Source organism: Pseudomyrmex gracilis, unplaced genomic scaffold, assembly GCF_002006095.1.
Source record: "Pseudomyrmex gracilis isolate BER0280 unplaced genomic scaffold, ASM200609v1 scaffold_52, whole genome shotgun sequence".
In the NCBI taxonomy this organism is placed as follows: Eukaryota; Metazoa; Arthropoda; class Insecta; order Hymenoptera; family Formicidae; genus Pseudomyrmex; species Pseudomyrmex gracilis.
The window spans coordinates 327933-348366 of record NW_018020636.1 but is presented as its reverse complement, the minus strand read 5'-3'; the positions used below and the strand labels follow the sequence as shown (position 1 = coordinate 348366).

Below are 20434 nucleotides of genomic sequence, written 5' to 3'. Positions count from 1 at the left end.
GAAACGGAGAGTACAGTCTCAGATACCAGAATTAATATCACCAAGCCATTCAACAACTATTATATTTAGAACATATTCCTCCGTTTTATATAAATCACGTTTACATTATTAAAATATTAATATTTATAAACATTCTTTTTATTTGGATCTCGACGAATTATAGATTGAAATAAAATTCGCAAGCGCGCCAACATAATTTGTTGATAAACTTTTTTCGTGCGCGATAATCGAACGACGATCAGATCGATCTTGTCTGCATTACTTTCGTTAACGAGCGCGATGATTAGACGACGAAGAAAAGCACTTCCGGAAATTAGCGCTCGAGTAACTCGCGCGCGACAAGAAATGCCGAACTCTCGAAGAGGCAGGGCTAGGGCAGAACGGTCTTACGGTTTTCTGTATTAGGCATCGTCGGCTTCTTGCAAGTGGACGCGCGCGAGGTTCTCAGTATCCCGAGACACAGTCCGCCGTGACGTCCCGACACTCGGCAAGGAGTAGGTACTTCGAGACGAACTCCTCGCTCGAGTGGCCGTAGAGTGAGTGACCTCGAGGAGGCCTGCGCGAGGCCTATCTCTTCCTCGTACGCAGGTGGAATCGGCGATACGTGCGATTAGGATCGTGCGACACTTCGTCGTGTTCGCAGATGGAACAGTGAGATACACATGAACGTGAACGAAAACGAGAACGAATCTTCGAGAATTGTTTTACTCTTTCCTTATTTTTCATCGCGCACTAAAAATATTTTTCAGCCGGATTTCCTATTTTTTTTGCTCGGGAAAAGAGACGCGACTAAAGTTTCAGAGAACTAACCGCGGTTTTGTTTTTTCGTCGAGTAAACTGCACGCGCGCGGCTAAAGTTAGTACGTCTTGTACAAATTGCTGACTGTAGCAAGTCATTCTACAGTTTGAAGTAATAATAATATTGTTCTCGTCGAGAGGCTCCATCGCGAAACGAGGCAGAGAAGCTATTTTCGAGAACGACTCGCCTCGTGTGCGCGAGGTTTCAGCGACACACACTGTAAATCCGGACGGTTAACCCACCACTATTTTAAACCCGGTGCCGGTGTAAACGTGAAAAGAAATACGTCGGTCCCGAAGGACGAATGCGATTTTATGTAATCTCTTCTTCTTCTTCGCAATGTCGATATTAAATATCATTGTTTACGTAGCGTTGAAATTTTTAGACTCTCCTGACGCGTAGAAAAGGAAAACATCTCGAAAAACAGAAACAAGCAAATAAATGTTTTTTTTATATTATAATGCAAATTTGTAATAATTTATTAAACGCAGACGTTTAAAAAGTATATTAATATCTAAACAGTTTCTTCAAGTTACAACATTTATTTACGTAAACTCAAACGAAAGTAATTCAAGATTGTCATTATCGGGATTCGAATCGGAGTACGTACAGCAACCTTTCGACAGTATCGCGCGCGAGTATCGCGAGAAAGTCCGGTCTCGCGTGACGATGTGTGTGCAAAAGGTGAGAAATGATCGAGATGTTTTCGTCGCCGTGCGCGCGCGCGCGCGCACGAGAAAATCGCGCGCGCCAAGAAATCGACACATGGTCGAATACATAGTACGATCCTAATTGGACAAGATCAAGGCACGGATAGAGCATACGATCGGTCTAATTATCGATCAAAGCGAAATCGTTCGCTCGCGGGCGCCGACTAATTGGATGTACAACTCGAGATCTTCTTGTATATACGCGACGAACGAAAGGGTTTCTTCGTGTAAAGGAACGCGCCGAAGAGAGAACGACAAAAAAGGAGAGAAACATCGGCGAAGAGACCGAAGGAAGTCGGTCCCGATGCGCTCTCGGATAAAATCTTCGAAACAAATTCAATTTATGATTCCGACAATAAAAATCGTGCGAAATATCACACGTGTTTTTTTTGTGCAAAATATTATATTTAGCCACTTAACTGTTCGCGCATTCTATTCAATCATGCGAGGCGCAAAACGGAGGAAACATATTCGCGCGCGCGCGCGCGTTTAATCACGCGCGTTTGATCGCGCGCTTTTCTTTTTTCCGCTCCATTTACCGGATAATATAACGTGAAATCGGCAATCAGCGTGATTTCCCGACCGATCCCTCGGAGCAAGTCAATCTCATTTTCTCGAACCAGTAATCGTCGATATCGGCCTGTATCGGAATCGGCGTCGAGATTACCGGGAGCGTTATTGCGAGGTGTGTGCAACCGCGTCTAATCCGCGCGCTGCCGCGAGTTTATCCCGCTAATTTACATTAGCGCGTTCGATTTGCACGCGCGCGCGTGTTTGCGGCGCGGCGAAAGATTACATCGCGGCGTGGTGTGCAGACAATATTTTTAACCACTCGGTTTTACCGAGGGAACTTTATGAGCCGACGATGTGCTTGAAACGCGGCCACTTTAATTAGTTCTCGCGCGCTCGCGTTACTCGCTCCGCCAGACTTTACGCAACGTTTCTCCGCGGATTTATGAACCGCGCGCTAACATCGCGCGGCAGATAGAGAGCGCGAATTCACGGTAGTAATCGGATTCGTTAAGGGCACTTTCTACGGACGCCGTTGAAATTAGTGTATTATATTATAAAACGAAGCTCGCATAATCGTCTTGTATGTTAAATATCGTCCGTTCTCGAACTCCGAGATGTAATTATTGTATTAATTGCATTTTAGAATTTTCTAACGATCCGAAGCGAGCGATGCGTGTTCGATGTTTGTTGCGAGTGTTTGTTTTCAGAGCGCTTTTCTTATTTGTGTACGCGCACTAGACGCGATAAATCGTGCCTGGTCAATACCGTTGTACCGAGCAATTTCGCCAGGCGTCAAAATATATAGTAGGGTCAACGACGTAGGGTGGGTGTATTGGCTTTAAACTAAGAATAGCCGCGGTTTTGTAACCAGTTCGCGCGGTTACTTCGCGCTTCTCGAGATTATGAAGCTACATTGGCGCAGAGGGAAGGCGAAATGTGGGTCAGCTGCTTAGCGGGAACACACAGGAACGCAGTTCCGGAGAACGTAAGACGGAAGTCTTTTGTTTGTACCTTTCAACGCATTCGCAGGTGACAATTTATATTTTATCGGTTAGATAAAAACAAAATTATCATCGGATTATCTAAATTATAGCATTTGGAGTCTCTTCAATCCGCTACTGAAGACACATGTCATTCGTCAAAGTCGAGAGATAATATCAACGATCTCATTACCTTTATCGTCGAAGTTGATCACGGTGCACCTGTCATCAACCGCGATGTCACATCTGTAGACTGCGCCTCCCCGATAGACCCCGTTCTGTTGCGTTTCGGCTTCCGGTGCGCCCACAATCGCCCTGAAAACAACAAGTTACACATGTCGTAAGTGATTTTGCCAAAAGCGTCGAGATTATCAAGATTTTCTTACGCTGCGGCACTTGACAAGATGCACATTTAGCGCGTTCGTGTTTCCGAGATCGAGGTCAGTGCTCGCGCGAGCTATTTCGATCATATGGCGTAAGGAACTATCTAACCGCGCGCGAGATTTGACTAATGGACAGTGAATTATATTCGGCTTTCGCTGTCAAGATCTCGCGTATGAGCTGTCAGATCCCCATTGAGACGTCAAGAACCGTCAATTACACATTTTGCAACTACACGCAATAGTCTTATACTTCGGCAGCCGATCATACTGTTCGCTTCTTGTACAATTCGCCTCGCTCTCACCCACGAAGAGAAAGCACTACAATGTGTATTATTCTACCGACCTCGGCAATCTCGTATCTCGCTGATAGACCACTCTTTTCGATGCCTCCGCTCGTCTCATCGATCTTCCTTAACTCCTCTTCCTGCTTTCTCGTTATCTTTCCATTATATATACACGCCAACTATGTTATATTCAATCGCGAGAGTCGAGGCTAATTTCCATCCCGTGTAATCTTCTGACTCGCGAAACGATATTCCATCCAATTGATTGCGGAACAGCGTTTATATATAAGGTGCGTATATTTTCCACGCACAAATACGAGAAAGAGAGAAAAAGAGAGAGAGAGAGAGAGAGAGAGAGAGAGAGAGAGAGAAAAGAGAGTAAATAAAACGCCATTAAGCGATACTATTAGCAAAGAGTTGCAAATATTTAAAACGTAAATTTATTTCCGCGGTGGAAGAAGCGTCGCAACGGCGCCGCAATTACTCGAGGAGACGCTCTCTTCGAACTCTTCGTTTTGCAAAATCACTTTATTAACGCAACTTCTACTGCAAACAATTAACCCTAATAGCAGCGCGTCAATATAGTCGCGATCAAATACTCGGCCGACTTGAAAAACAAAATGCGAAGAAATAAAAAAAAAAAAAAAAAAAAACAGACGCCCGACGCCTTCAATTACCTTAACGATCGCCGCCGTTTCGCGTGCCAAATTGGCCATTACCATTATTGACCCGGACGATCCGGGCTGCCGTTTTTACGCGAACTGCCTCACCCATTCGGATCCGACGGGAAAATCACCGATGTTAGAATAATTGCACGCGGACAATACAATACGCGACGAAACAACCGAGTTTATCGCACGCTGAACAATCTATTGTTGGCGAAAACCAAAAATATACACGACAGCACTGTGATGAAAATTCAAACGATATGAGAATAAAATGGTGCAAGAGAGAATCGATCGTGTAATTATGTCCGTAGGGCGTGTCGAGCCACGAACCCCCTTTCCTCCCAAGAGAATCTCGTTATTATCTTGATCTGTCGATGAGATAATCAATTTCGCTCACGTCGGAGAATATCAATACCTACTCGTAATTTTTTTTTTTTTTTTTTGGATTTTGCTTTGCGGTGTTTTCTTTGTATAGCGATGATAATTCTTAAAAAAAAAAACGCTACGCGATTGAATAAATAATAATTCAAGTGTTGCGCGCCTGCAGTGAATGTCGGAACGAACACTGTATATTGTATCTCCGTTCTATTGACCTACTTGTGCGTAACTACTGATTTACAGCCTATTAACAACTAGACACGCTCAAGTGAGTGATAGTCATTATCTTCGGCTATTGTTGATCATTCTAAAATCTGCGTTGGATAATTTTATCGACGATATAATTGCACATCATCTCTACGCGCTGTGCGCTGCATTATTATAGAAACTCTGACTTGTCGTGCAATTAATAGACTGCGATAATCGATCAATTTAGGCGAGATGTGGTTCAAACCGTGTCACAATTCAACATTGATTAATAATCGATCAATTATCGTTTACGTGGGGTGCAAGTTACAAATTTACAGATTGTTTTTCTCTCGAAAACACATGGAATGTCATTTACTTATGGAACAACCTTGGCATAGATCGGACCTTCTGGATTGCGTATGATTGGTGCCGCGCGCGCGTAGGTAAGCGCCGCGCGCTCGCGTACACACACGCAAAGAGAGACGAGCCGATTAATACCGCTTATGTAAGCGATGCATATATATATATATATATGTATATACATATATACAATATATATAGCTACATATATATATATATATATATATATATATATATATATATACGAGCGTGCGCTTGACATGCCGTAAAAGATGCGTGTTAAGATATCGATGAATGACAATAAACCTAAGGAACGTATTAATAGCTATATTCATAGGTTGAAACTCGCACGAGAGATAAAGTGAGGAAACACCTCAACTCTCTTCCTGTCAGATTGTACATAATTAACGTACATGTATGTAACGCACGCGTCATCGTAATTAATAAGAAAATAATCGTAACAGGTTTATTCTCGCTACACGATGCCGAGATAATAGAAATGTTAAGCTGAATGAGTTTGTAATCAGGTAGTTACACCGAAAGAAGCAACGATCAGAAGTAATTATAGCACGGGCGAAAGTAGCGAGACGATCACGAAACTCAGTTTTTTTCGTTGTGCAAGAACAAAAAGTGCCGTAATTATAAACAATATCAACGATAAATAATCGCATCTAATATCGGACAGAAGCGATGAGAACAATCTTTTTGACCGATCGCTTCATCGATTAGAAAATTGATTTCTCGAGAAAGCTGTAACGATCCGAGAGTTGTTAATTTTAATTTTAATTAAAGAGAAGAGCCTTTTTTTCAAATATCGTCATACAAAACGCTCACGGACGTGAGATTCGGTGCACAAGCGCGCGCGTTCACGACGGACCGCGCTACTTTAACAGCAAACGTGGGTCGAACCTGACGAGGTCCTCTCGAGTCCTCTCGCCCACTCTACTTTTTGCATTCACGGAGAACTACAGTCACCGATACGTGACGCATGCGTACGTGAATGCAGGGGGGCGAACCGGTCCCGCGGGATAGGAATTGCCTGGCGTCGTCGTCAGGGATTCTCGCGATTCGGGAGTATCGGATGTAGGTTTCAGATGAGCCAATCGCACGCGAATAGGTGCGATCTGTGGGCGTTCGAGAGACGGTCTGGCCGGATTTTACACAAGCAACCTGACCGTCGAAGAGAAAGTCTGAGCGCATATTGGATTTTTTTTCAATGTCGTTCCGCTCTGTCGCAGCGTCTCGTCTGTCAGTCATTTTTTTACTTGCAAAATAGTTGTCAACGATAAAAAAAAAACAATCTATATCCAAAATGCATATGATAACGATATTAATATCGAACAACAGTTCGTTAACTGTTAAATGCCACACTTTTGTAAAATAAAAACAAAAACTAAAATATTTCTGTAGCGTTAGTTTTGTCACGCGACTAATATTATTCTGACTATCGTATTTTAGGTTCGTTGCGATAACATATCTCATGTCTGAAAAAAAGATACCGTGTTTTGTTGTTAGTTTTATCTCTGTTTTTTTTTTAAATTTTTTCGACATATATTTTAAACTGCTTTCAAAAACATTGATTCAATCTTACACAACTGAACCATTAGTTCAAGAGATAAGGAATGCGATACGCTTTAAAACGACTTCAGTTTTTCTTTCACTGGTCAACACGTAATGACAATAGACTTTAGAAATAAGCAACTATCTACGCGTTTTTGTACGTTCCATTTGCTGTGTCGCGCCAACTGTCATATCTCGCTGCAGAGACAATTAATTAATTAGCTGACACGTCAATATATTACCTCTGTGACATCTGCAATTAGAATTCACGAATCATTATTATTTCCCCGTTATTATCATATATTGTGTGTGTTTTTTTAGCCGTTATGGCTGATTACGCACAGAGCGTAGCAAACAAGTCGACCGAAAATATTCATACCGCCGAGTGTGTAAGTAATTCGATAGTTTTCGCACAACGCGCATTGGTTCGTGAGATGCAGCACGTGCAACGCTACACCGACTGTTTTGCATAAACTTCCTTATGGCGAATGTCGAAATCTGCATAGCTGCGAAGCGGCTTCTTTTAAAACACGTCCGTGTTCGTCGCACATGAATTAGCGATAGCGACTTGTCAGGTGTAATTCGAGTCTCTCGCGGCTGTGTCTATTTCGCGGTGTCTCTTTTTTATCCGCGCTGTCATCGGCGTCTCTTTCGCGTCGTATTGACTTACAATATTACACATTGCGCGCGCAATCCCATATTTGGCAAAATCGGGACGGCTCCATTCGTGTGTCGCGCATTCCGTACTTGGCGTATTGCTCAACGCAATTCGCCGTCCACGTCGGGCTCGCCACGTCTCTCAATCTCTGAAAAATATATTTCTCTCCTTTTTTATGTCGCGAATTATCATCTCTCGCGACGAACGCCGTACGTAAGATACGTACGCGTTCTTTCTATGAGAGGCCGTTGCGAGTGTGGAATCCATGCCCGAAAATACCGGTGCACATTGTGATGCTGTGAGCGGAACAAAGTTGTTGATCCGAAAAAAGACGATCCGCTATTCTCCACGGATACGCGAATTTTTTGTGCGACTCCCATCTTGCGAGTCTTTGCTCGCACGAATTTCTGTTTCGTAAAGCACGCGAAAGTGTTCGTATACACATGTACGTGCGGATAATATTCATTTTTAAATTTATGTACACACACGGGAGAGTAATTTCAATTGATTTCAATAAAACAAATCGTTCTCGTGTAGCCACGCGTTACAATATCACGTGATATATTATGTCGCGCCGCGAGCATGTGTTCGGCTGGCCAACTTCCGTTACAACTGTTACAGCCAAATGGAGAGAAAGAGAGAGAGACTCCGTGTACCAGCATAAAGAATGACGATTGTAATGCAACCTCGTGATTTCAAGCCGGAAATCACGTAATACTTAAGAACCCTTATCCCTTCCATTTGAAGGAAAGTTTATCTTGAAATTATGTTACTCAAAAGTAACTAACAAAATAAATAATTCTCTCACAAATATTATAATATCACAATTATACAAGCCGTACTTTTGCAACTTAGGTTTTCTTTTTTTTTATTGTACCGATACGGTATAGAATCCCGTCGAGATTAAGACGCCGGGGTTCAGCGAACTCGCGCGCGCGGTTCAACTTCTCCAGGAACGCGCGTATGTTAATGAGCCAGCACGTGCTGGAAATTTAAACTAAGCGGAATACGTACGATATGCACACGCAGCGCCATCGTGTTATTGGCAAAGAGGATGTAATAAAAATCGGCGTAGCTCGTATCCGATCGGCGTAAAATTACGCTTCGCCGCGCGATATGCATCTCTTCGTATCAATTAAATTCTGTGGCATATTTCTGCTAATCGCTTTGGTTTCTATGCTTCGTTAATCGAAATTAATAATAATTTTCGTCGATAACTCATCGACGATTTTTAAAACATTCGTAGGTTTTCTAGTATCGATGTGACAACTATACAGATAATGTTCATAAGAAAATTTTTATCGCAATGTTTGTTTTTTGGAAATTCGTTCAAAACCTCCGATTACGCAAGCAGATCTTTTAAAGACACCGTACGCAACACGCGTCGGAGATACGCACGATCAGTCGATGACGTAACGCGAACGAAGGCGTATATATCGATGTCGAGTCGCCGCTACTTTATAAGGAGCACCTCCTCACTAACACCATTCCGCTCGCGGCTGCGAGTAAACCCGTAATCGCCATTCAAAGCGAAATCGCGCGTGTGCGTAAGCCGCGTAATGATACCGCAATTCCGCGGTAATGTAATCAAATCGATGATCGCTTGATCGACAATTTCACTCTCGACGTCGCCAATTTGTCGTCCCGACATCGTACGACGAATAATATGTTTTATCTCGCGCATTTACGTGTATCGCGGTTCTAAAGGAAAAGTTTGTCAACTTGCAACATCTGATTCACGCACAAATACTTTTACCATATCGTATAGTTATTACGTAATTACGTAAATATAGTAATTACGTAAACATAGCATATAAAAATCGGTATCTTTGATTTTGAGTAACTGTTATAAATTTTTTTGTTTTTAATTTCTGACTTAACTTGAAAAATAACTTAACTTTAAAAATAGCGTAATCTCAGAAAGACAATTTTGCCACGCTTTTGCCTCTTCGAAGCAAAACACATCTATATGTTTCTCTCCCACGGTAGTAAAATCGTGTAATCTCGGTCACGAGTTTAATATCGTGTGGAGTAAATGCTCTCTTCGCGCTCGTAATTTGCATCTGTCGTCGCTCGGAGCAACCGACGGGACTCAGTTCTCGAGTTCTCAATGAATTGAAGGTCACTCGTACATTTGTCAGTTGATTGATGATGAACTTGATAAAATCAACGAGTTAAATTGCTCAAATGTATATATTTTTATATAAATAAGAAACTAAGGTCCAATCGAGCCAAAATACTTAGGTGGTAGCAAAAAATATATATTTAATAAAAACAGGTAACTAGTTTTTCACAGACGTTTCGACTCTGACTTGAGTCTTTTTCAATGTGAATACATAATTAATACGCATGACAAAAAAGGTCGCAAAAATATACAAAAGGAACGTTAAACAGTATTAATGTAGACATTGTAATCTCACATGAAAGCGTCGGTCAATAACTTGGATGATGTGTGTATAAATACCTGAAATTTTCGTTATTTTTGAAAAGCACGAATAATCAAATGTGAGACAGGCACAAACAAAGCAACTTACAGATAAGAGTCCAAAAGTCAAACACTAGTTACCTGTTTTTATTAAATATATATTTTTTGCTACCACCTAAGTATTTTGGCTCGATTGGACCTTAGTTTCTTATTTATATTTAATATTGCGAGCGTTTTTTATTGTATATATTTTTGTCTTTCCTGAGCAACGACAGCCATAAATGGATCGTGTAGATAGCTGATCTTGTGAAATACGAGAATTCTCTGCGTGTTGAGCGTTTGTATGCGCACATAATATCACTTCGTCTTGAAATTCTCATTATCGCGGGTTAGCTGTGTTTGCTTATTCATTCCACAGCTGTTATCAAAGTCTGCAATTCGAATTTCGCAATGAAATATTTATAACAGTTGCACATCCACATGATTTCTAAAATGTTTTGCTAAAGATATTAAACTAGCAAACAAGCTGAAAACAAAACACACAATTAGATAATTTTTATTTTAACGCGGCAAATAACTGTCTAGAACGATGAGAAGGGATTAGATCGCGAGTAGCTCTAATCGCATTAATTAGCGAGCAAGTAAATTGTCGTTTTATCCCGGGTCGCGATACAAATGACCCAATTTTATCGAGGCGACACTATTGTTAACGCGATTGCGGTTACGTAACTACACCGTTGCAGAGATTGCCCGCGGTCGTTTATTTGGTTTGACGAGCGCTCAGTCGATGGAACGTAAGAACATATCGCGTGCATAAAATTTTTACCAGAATAATTTGTGCACTTTCGCGAACTGCTTATTTTACATTTTTGTGTTGTGTAAACGGAAATTAGGTCAAAATCGGGGAAAATTGAAAGCGTAAACAAGAATCTATTAAACTTTTCGGAAACCTGCAACGTTTCCTCATGTATATTAGGGAAACGTACACGTATATTCTACAAATTCCGGATGGAGGAGGAAACGTATGTCAAACGCAGTCACGGGGAACAATGCAATTTCGAGGGAGTGACACACGTTAACATGCCGCTGCCATATGGCTGGCAGAAACTGACCGTGTGTGTGTTGTGCACCCGCAGTTATTACTTAGCTGTCTAAAGTCGAAGGAAAAACTTCGGTTCGGAAAACTTTTTGAAACGAAAAACCTTTATTTTTGCTCATTAGCAAAGTTAAAACTCATATATTTAAAACATTTATTTTTCCATGTTTTAATTTTATTAATTAGCGGAAATATTTATTTCCGTTAATTAATAAATATTTTCACTAAGTAATAAAATAAAACATAACAAAATTAATGTTACTTAATATCTACTATATATTCACTATAGAGCATCGATGAAATAATACTCTTCGTAAAGCTAAGTCAGATAATAACAGTCAAAATGATTTAAGAGTAAGGTGCTGTGTGCAGAAAGAAACTAAATTCCTACTAAATTTCTATGATAATTTCATTATCTCTTCCGGCAAAATGAAAACTTGGACATTTACGATCGTTTGAAAATTACTCACCGACATGCAAAATTATTTCGTAGTCACATTACGCTGACTGTACGCTCATAATGTTCGACATGTTTCTCTCGTTCTTTGCATACACGTGCGGTCACATTTGCAATTCCGGTTGAAATCATGAATCACCTTTGGTAGCGTAACGTGACATACGATGACGTACTGACTACCAATTCGAGTTGTTGTTTGTCAGCAACTTGATATCGCTTCGAGAAAGACATTCGTGTTTCATCTTCGAAATTATATTCAGTCGACGAATTTTCCACGTTAGGGAACGATCCTCACACGTCATTTCGATACAACCGTAAATCGTGTTTTGTACGCGTGTGTTGCCATTTGCACGTGCGTGCCACACGCGTGCAGGTAAACGCAACAGACCCCGAGGCTCCTGACTATCGTCTGCATAATGACATGGCCTGAGCTTCGGGCACGTGCCTCACGCGAACCTGATTACTTTTTCTGCTCCTTTCTCTCCCTATCTTCTCTCGCCTATCTCTCCTCGCTCGGTCTTGTTTTGCTTTTTTTTCTCGAAAGCCAGAACGGCTGGAAGAACTTCGTGACTGATACGAAAAGCGGATATACTCTACCTTTTTTCGTGCGATCATTCAAATTATTTGCAATCAAAATAATTGTTAAGCCAAACAATTTTATACTTTCTGAAGAATCGTGTTGGACAAAGTAAAGCTTGAGAATACGATAGAATCTTTCCAAGGTTAATATACCGTGCAATATCGAAGAGAACAAACAGTTAATCTGTATCTGTATCTGTGTCCCACGCTTGCCGCGGATTACAACAATCAGCTGTGTAAGGTGTGGTAGGCATTTGGTCGTGGGCATCGGACAAAACAAGATAAATCGTAAAAGCAGAGCTAATATTTACGACTATCTCTATTTCTATAGAGTTTATTTTTCTATCTTAATTTTTTTGTGTAATGGAAAGAGCGCACGATGTAAAAAAGAAAAATTCTATCTTGTCGCAATTACATTTCTCAACATTTTTTCAGACGAGCACAGAGTTTACAACTCACTCCGATGTTGCATGGCAATGAAATACAAATGATGCTTCATAACGCCTTAATAAATTATCACTTAAACTTTTTTTTACGCGTGTTCTCATTATGCGTTTTTATGATAGCGACAATTTCGCGCGTCTCGTAATTCATTCGAGAAGATAGCGCGACACCGGCGATCGCTTTGAGCCTCGCCGCCTTAAATCTCCGCTTACGAGAGTCTCTCGCACAACGAGAGACTCGCATAATCATCGTACGTCATTGGCTTTACCGTCCCACAAACGGTGAACTTTCGCGCGACGTTCGAGTACATCTCGTGTGTCGACGCGAATAAATTTAATCAAGAGGAATGTGAGAAGAAAAAAACACGCACACACACACATATGGTACGCACACGACCAGTTCGATCGATCACACAACTTTCATTTCACCAGCCGGAAACGACGAGGAAATTGAATCCTCATTTCCTCCGCTGTGCCGCCGACACGCGTCGTAAACACCGCACTTTTTTATGCGAACGAACGTAAACGCGCTATGTGCGAACTACGTTCGTTGAGCGAGTGTGCATAGAAACTGAAAGTTTTTGAAAAAACAAAAATTATTCTTGAACAATAAAAACAAGTTAATCAAGCGCTTTGACACGCGTCGAAAAATAAATAAATTTAATAATGTCTCGCAAACAATACTTGTGTATTTCTTTCGAGACATCTGTCACAGCATCATCTTTGCGCACAGAAGCGTCTACGAAACGGAGCTCTCTTGTGAATTGCCATTAACTGTACCGTATGTGCTTATCACGTGGAAGCGGCAGATGATAACGAAAGTATGCTTCCCGGAATATCAAGAGCATGTTTTGTACGGACAGAACTTACAAAGGAGAAATCTTCAGAAGAAATGTGACGAGGGCGATAAGTACGTCGCGTTATGTTGCAGAACAGCGTGTGTCAATTAGTGTTAATCATTTTCAATCAGTGTACGCGAACAATGGAAAGGACAAAGCACTGATTTCATTTATTTTGTTCTCGATACATAGCGTTGTGGTTTATCGGCGTGTTTACTTTGCTCACACGCAGACGTCGCGTCACGAAGTCATTTACATGCGGAACAATTTTAACGTCATCGTTGATATTTGTCTATAGGCAGTATAAGGTCAATCAATAAGCGCGTCGATCGAGACGCGAGCAATTAAATCGAACGATCTTCGAATTCGTTCTTTTTAATTTCCCAAAACGCTCAATTACATCGTAATATTATTTTCAAATTAATATTTAAAAACCTCATATAAAACGTAAAAACTATCAAGTTCTCAACTTTATTCCTCCGGAAGAAATAATAATTAAGTGCCATGATTTAAATGCGTTACACGTAATTACATATCCTCGGTGCAATTTAGCGCCAAGTAATTGGAGTAATTTTCCCGCTCGAGCAGTGTGTTAATTCGATCGGCATTAAACGATACGAGGAAACTATGGCCAATATCGCCCATTCCTGATATATTTCGCCTTGAACGACGGTTCGCGACGGCTTATCGCAGTTTTGCTCGTCGAGACTTCGCGTCGTGAAATAACTTCTATATTTAGTACTCGCGTGGTCGCGCGAGGCAGGTTTCTGCGTACACGATCGACGAATTCGGGAAAGCGAAATGCGAGTCATCGAGATCGAGACCCAACGGAAACAACGTCAAGATCGTCACGACCCGATTCGGCATTTGCGTTCGCGCTTACTTGCGCACTTACGTGATGATCGTGACTAAATTCGCCTTGTAAAAGACACGATTGCACAATGAATCACGCGCATACGTGTTCCGCTGACACTTCCACATCTTATTTCGGTATCTTTCCTTATGACACACGCAGTTTTCCGAGACTTGCATTGTTGCGAACAGGCAGTTTAAGGCGCTCAAAAATCCAATAAAAAATCGGGGCTACATTTAAGTTACCTTTCAACTAATCAATTTTGTACTACTAACAGATCTCACGTGTGAATGAGATAAATCACGATGTGAATTTCAATTTCTTCCGAGATTTACACGGCAACTGACTCGTTCACGCTGAATGCAAGCGCGATTGTAATCGGTATCACGGTTTTTTTGTGAATGAGAGACTGAGATTACATGAATACTTTATACAAAACCGAGCAGATATATGAAGGAGATTAGCGCGGCTGGTGGTAATGGCATATTGTGCGGGTCTAAGAGCGCTCGTAGATATTAGGTAGCGTCGCTGAAGATGCGAGATGCGCGCTGCTCCCAATCGTATGCATGAGACCGCAACGGGTGGTCGGAATCTCAATTCCGTGCCTTCTCCGAAACAAGTTACGTTCTTCAGTTCGCGCATAATCATTGTCTCTATACATTTGTTTTATTTACAATGTCGTAGTAAATGGGTGAAAATTCATTTTGCAAACTTTTGATCCCCGCTGTGTTAACGTTTTCACTGTAAAGAAATTATGTCGCGTCCGCGATATTGATGAAATATATATCGGTGATCAACATTCTTTGAACATATGCTAACGCAGTCGACCAAGATGGAACTCGGTCATTGAAGAAGCCCGTGAAAGGACAACACCGCCCTAGTGTAGTAGATCGAATGCGCAGATTACAAAAGTATTAATCAGAGCGGCGCGGCTCTGTGACGAACCACCCACATAACGCAACGCACCGTGTCAAGTCGCGGTGATGACCTAACATCCTGCATCTCTTGTGTGGACATAGAGATTGTACCTAGTTTAAAGCCTATCGCATGTAGATACGCATCTCTGATAAAATTAGCGCTGTTATAAAAATCAAATAAAAGAGAGAGAAGAATTTATTTTTATTTCTTACAAGCGACGAGATGAATTGCAGTTTGCGCGTTTAAAGAACGCTCGTGATTTCTCGTACTGTAAATTAAGATCTTCGCGCGATATCGGACATTCGCACGTGAGCGATAAAAATCGATCGCGAGAAGCGGATATCCTTGTTATAAAAAAAAAAAAAAAAAAAAAAAAAAAAAAACAGGATCGCATTCTATTTTGGGAATTAACGATGCGAGATCGAGAGTGCTTTAATCCCCGTGAAACGGTGGATTAACGAGAGCGCGCAAACGCGAGCGTGCTCGTAAACTTGCACCCGAGCTGGCCTAAATATAAGCGTCCACGAAACCTCCCGTAAGACCTCGTGTAATCTGAACTTCCTGCGGCCTTCTTCACGTCGGCAGACTTTTTTTCCCGTTGTCAATGTGTTCGCATTGTTTGTTAAGTAACATTTGTAGGAGATATAGAAAACTCTTTCGACTTCAAGTTTATATGCGCATAAAGCGCATAGAGTTTAGAGAGTTTATTTTCTAAAAATAATAATGAATAATATCATAGCCCGCGTGAATTTTTTAAATAATATTAGTTGTTTTGTATAAAGAATATGTGCCGTGGGAATCAGACTATCCACTTCGCTGCTCGTGCAATTTACGACTAATTGTTAATCGCGCTTGCGAACCTGCGAGCAATATCCCATTGTAGTCGGTGATTTTCCTTCGGATGCGGGCCGACGCTATTACCCGCGTTTCCCTATTTCGCCGATATTATTTATAATCGTCGCCGAGACATCGGGAGCTGGAGCAGAAATATTTATTCGTGGCTCGTCGCGCGACGATCGTGAGTCACGAAATTCGAGAACACGAGCATCTCTCGTTCGCGCGCGCTCCAGATCGTGGCAAGAGAATGAAAGACAGAAAAAGAGAGAGAGAGAGAGAGAGAGAGAGAGAGAGAGAGAGAGAGAGAGACAGAATCGTGGCGCTTCTAAGGGTTGCAACCGCAGTAAAGCATTTCTGAAGCATACTTATCGGTGATGGATGGAGGATTATCGCTCGTTATTAAAATCTGAGATGAAACATGAGACTCTTATCCCGCTCGGTGATATTGTGAACGAGGGGTTCGTCTTGTCTAACTTGCGATGTGTGCGCGCGTATGTGTGACTAACAATTTATTTCATAACGAGCAATATAAGACTATTGTGGTCACTAACTAATATATTTGTCGCAAGGATGGAACGAGCGAATAACAATCCCGAGATTCTTTATCGAGAAACAAATGTTTTTTATTACAAAAAGTATTATCATGAGATTTTCTAATTTCCTTGGCGAAACTTGACTGTGAATCACGATATATATATACACACACACACATACATATGTAGTTAATTTGAGTGAAAAGTGCAATCTCCGGTGTTTCCCACTTCTCAGCAACTACCGGTGAGTCAATCATTAGGCAGTGTAATCGAGCGATGAGTCAAACACCTGGAGTTGGCCAGCTCCTTATATACACACCGAAAAAGAAATCGCCAATCTCTTCTGCGCTGTGTTTAAATTGTATACCGTTTACCAACAGCTAACAAGTAAATTTGAGTAAACCTCTTCTTAGAATTAAGATTTTGGCTCAAAAAACGTTTTCTATATTTGTATTGTAACTCAATGCAAAAATTACATTTTTTCTTACGATTTCGAAATCACTGTGTTGTGAATTTTACTCAAAATAAAAAATTAAAATTCTATTTATTGTTTTTTTAAACAATATGCACGCACATAAAATATGGCAACACGATATCTTTCTATCTTCCGTTTTCAAAATATTCGCGATGCATCTCATCGAATAGCTATTCGTCACATATTTCTTTAAAACCGATGAGTAAAATCTACTTTATGACACATTAACAATCGCTAAAACTTTCACTAATCTCATCTGTAGTCGAAGTTTATCGTAATACAATCCAGTTATTTATTCTCTAGCAACTTTCTTTTTATTGTTTCGCGTTTCTAACTGTTGCATCTTTGCTAGCGAACAGCAGCGACGAAAAAATTCGCGACGAATGCTATTTACTGTCAATTATTGACAGAACAAATTTACAGAACCTGGACACAACTTTGTTATTTTTAAATTATTTTTAAATGTTATTTATATTAAATATATTTATAAGAAGAAACCTCACCATCCGTGAGAATATTTGTCACGATACGCCGACACCGCGAAACCGAACATGGACTTCTGCTCCTTACGATAGACCGCATAGTGTTTTGTCTCGACGTTGAAGCCATCGGCGAAGTGCCAGGGTGACGAAGCGAAGAGTACAATGCCGACGAAGAGGCTCCAGAGAAGTCTTGTCAACCACATCCTGCCGGCCGGATCGAAATAGCACTGAATGCACCGTGAACACTCTGTCACCGTGTTGTGTCACTTTTATACATGAGAAACGATCGCAAAACTCGAGAAGCGCGCACGCAACTCGACGGTATCGGACTCAACGATCGCGGATCCGTATATTAACGCTGATGCGCGCGCGATCGCGGGTTTAGCCGGTAGCAGCTGCACCAGCTGACGACATGTGTCTTCCACGAGGCCCACGAGAGGCAAAATAACCGGGGCCGGCAGGAAGGAAGAGGGAAAGAGAGAACCGGAGAAGTTTGCTTGACGGGCGCCCGCAGACAGACTGAGTGGAGCTCCGTTCTTTCGGATAGTCTTCACTCACTCTCGAGGGCCACAGAGACTCCCACCCACTGCGCGCGACGTGCCGTAGTTCTAAGTGTGCGTCGCGACGACAGCTAGTCACAATTAGAGATCGTTGTCACTACTGCACACAGTGACAAATTAACAAAAATAATTCTTATTTCATTAGATGCACTGCTCTTTGAATTTTATTACAAACACGATAAAATGTCTTATTTTTTTTTTTTAATTATAAGTGCATGGACTCTACAATATCATACGATAGCATATTGAAACATATCATTGCTTTGTGAAGAAGAGCTCTATGTATATTATTTTTCAAAACGTTTAGAACGTCTGTCTCTGGCGAACTTTCAATGCAACGCGCCAATTGATAAATTTGAATGGCAAGTACACGACCCCGCTTCAACTTGGTGCGCTAGTATCGTATTAGACCGCGTTAGTTTATATAGAACAGAGAACGAAGATAAGAGTAGCCGCAGTTTAGCTATTACGCTGTTTTCGAGCTTGAATGCTACATTGGAACTACATAGTCATGTTTACGAACTTTTCAGTCGGTTACACATGGTTCTGTTCCGTGCTATACCCATATACATGTATAATATTTTTTTAATAAACTAGCACAACACAGGCGCGCGCTACGCGCACGCTATTGTTATTTTTATTTAACGTGTCGTCAGTGAACACAACCTGTCACCGCGATGACAGATAGTATATACGTCTTATAAACCACATAATATAATACACATATGAGAAATGTCAGAAATAACGCATGAAAATCAAACTAAAAAAATAGTGAGAGAGAGAAGTGGAAAAACAACACGTGACTAAAGTCACATGACAGCGAAAAGGGTAAAAAACAGAATATATATATTATATGTAATATTCTATATCTATATATAATACACACACATACACATATATGTATATATATATATATATATATATATATACCGTAATCACGTGACCGAAGTCAGTAACACCGCCGCGGCCGCGCGGCCGAGGTCAGTGACTCCACCGCAGTCGCGCGCCCGCGGTCAGTGACCCCTCCCCCACCAAGGCCGCGCTCCCGCGGTCAGTGACCCTCCCCCGCCAAGGCCGCGCGGCGAGGTGAGTGACCCCGCCAAAGTTGCGCGGCGGAGGTCAGTGACATTACTGTAGTATGTATATAACACATATAATACAATATAAAGTATAAATATATTATAAATATATAATAAATTATATGTATAATATGTATTATTTAATGTTATATATAATATAAATTACAGTCACGTTATTTTCACGTGTTGTTTTTTTACTCTTTCTTGTCACGTGACTTTAGTTACGCGTTTTTAATTTTCTCTACATATACGACGAACTGTCTCAAAAAATCGCTTTTTATTATTTACTCTCTCGATCTTACCGATTCGATTCGACTCGATCGACCAACCGATTGGCAACGCGGAAAAGAGAGAACAATAAGTGCGATTTATTCGACTTCAAACGCGCACTTCTTGGTACACATGCCTTTTTTAATATAGGACTAGCAGACAGCGCGCGCTACGCGCGCGCTTTCATTTTCTTCAAATTCAATTCAAAACATTTATTATTCCAGTTATCATTTTTTTGGTTTTTTTATAAATAAAAAAAAACATTTTTATACTGTTTATTCTCTTAATGTTATACCTATATTTCTTCTTTCTTCTTTTCTTATCTTTTATTCTAACTCATCAATTTTCTTCTCAAATAGAAGCAATTGCTTTTTCCTCCTATACTCTTATTACGTTAAACTCATCTTTTAAAAGATAAACACATCTTCTTTAAGATGATATCATCATTTTTAAGATAAAATCATCTCTTAAAAAATTAAATCTTTTTAAGATAAACTCATCTCATTTAAGAAAAACATCTACTTTACAACAAAATTATCTTGTATAAGATAAAAGCATCTTAATTAAGATAAACTCATTTTATTTAAGATAAAACCATCTACTTTATGATAATATTCTCACGTATAAGATACAAACATATTATTAAGTTAAAATCATTTTTAAAAAATAACATCTTATTACCGATAAAATCGTTTTATTTAAGATATAACATTTTACTTGAAAAGAAAATTCTTTTTTATAAGATAAAATCATCTTATGAGAAAATAATTGCATTTCTGCAAGATAAAATTATCTTATTAAAGAATAATTGCATTTTTTTGCAAGATAAAATTTTCATGTGAAAGAATATTCGCAATTTCGCAATGCGAAATCCTCATATGAGAAAAAATTCGCACTTTCGCAATGCGAAATCCTCATATAAGAAAAAATTCGCAATTTCACAATGCGAACTCCTCATATGGAGGAGAATTCGCAATTCCCTCAAATTTGCGAATTTCTCATATAAGGGAGAATTCGCAATTCCCTCAAATTCGCGATCCCCTCATATGAGGAAGAATTCGCGATCCCCTCAAATTCGCGATCCCCTCATATGAGGGAGAATTCGC

The 20434-nt window shown here is 40.5% G+C and overlaps 1 protein-coding gene across 2 annotated transcripts in view; it reads right to left on the bottom strand.

Annotated features, from left to right (window-relative positions):
- The window catches only part of LOC109853643 (integrin alpha-PS2), a 52349-nt gene extending 34425 nt beyond the window's left edge, over positions 1-17924 (bottom strand). For both annotated transcript variants that reach the window (XM_020425948.1, XM_020425950.1), the window contains exons 1-2: positions 17441-17924; positions 3196-3317 (exon numbers count right to left, since the gene is read on the bottom strand). In XM_020425948.1, coding sequence (XP_020281537.1) covers positions 3196-3317; positions 17441-17622 — 304 coding nt within the window. In that variant the 5' untranslated portion in view covers positions 17623-17924. The remainder of the gene's footprint in view (positions 1-3195; positions 3318-17440) is intronic.
- Between the last annotated feature and the right edge of the window lie 2510 nt (positions 17925-20434).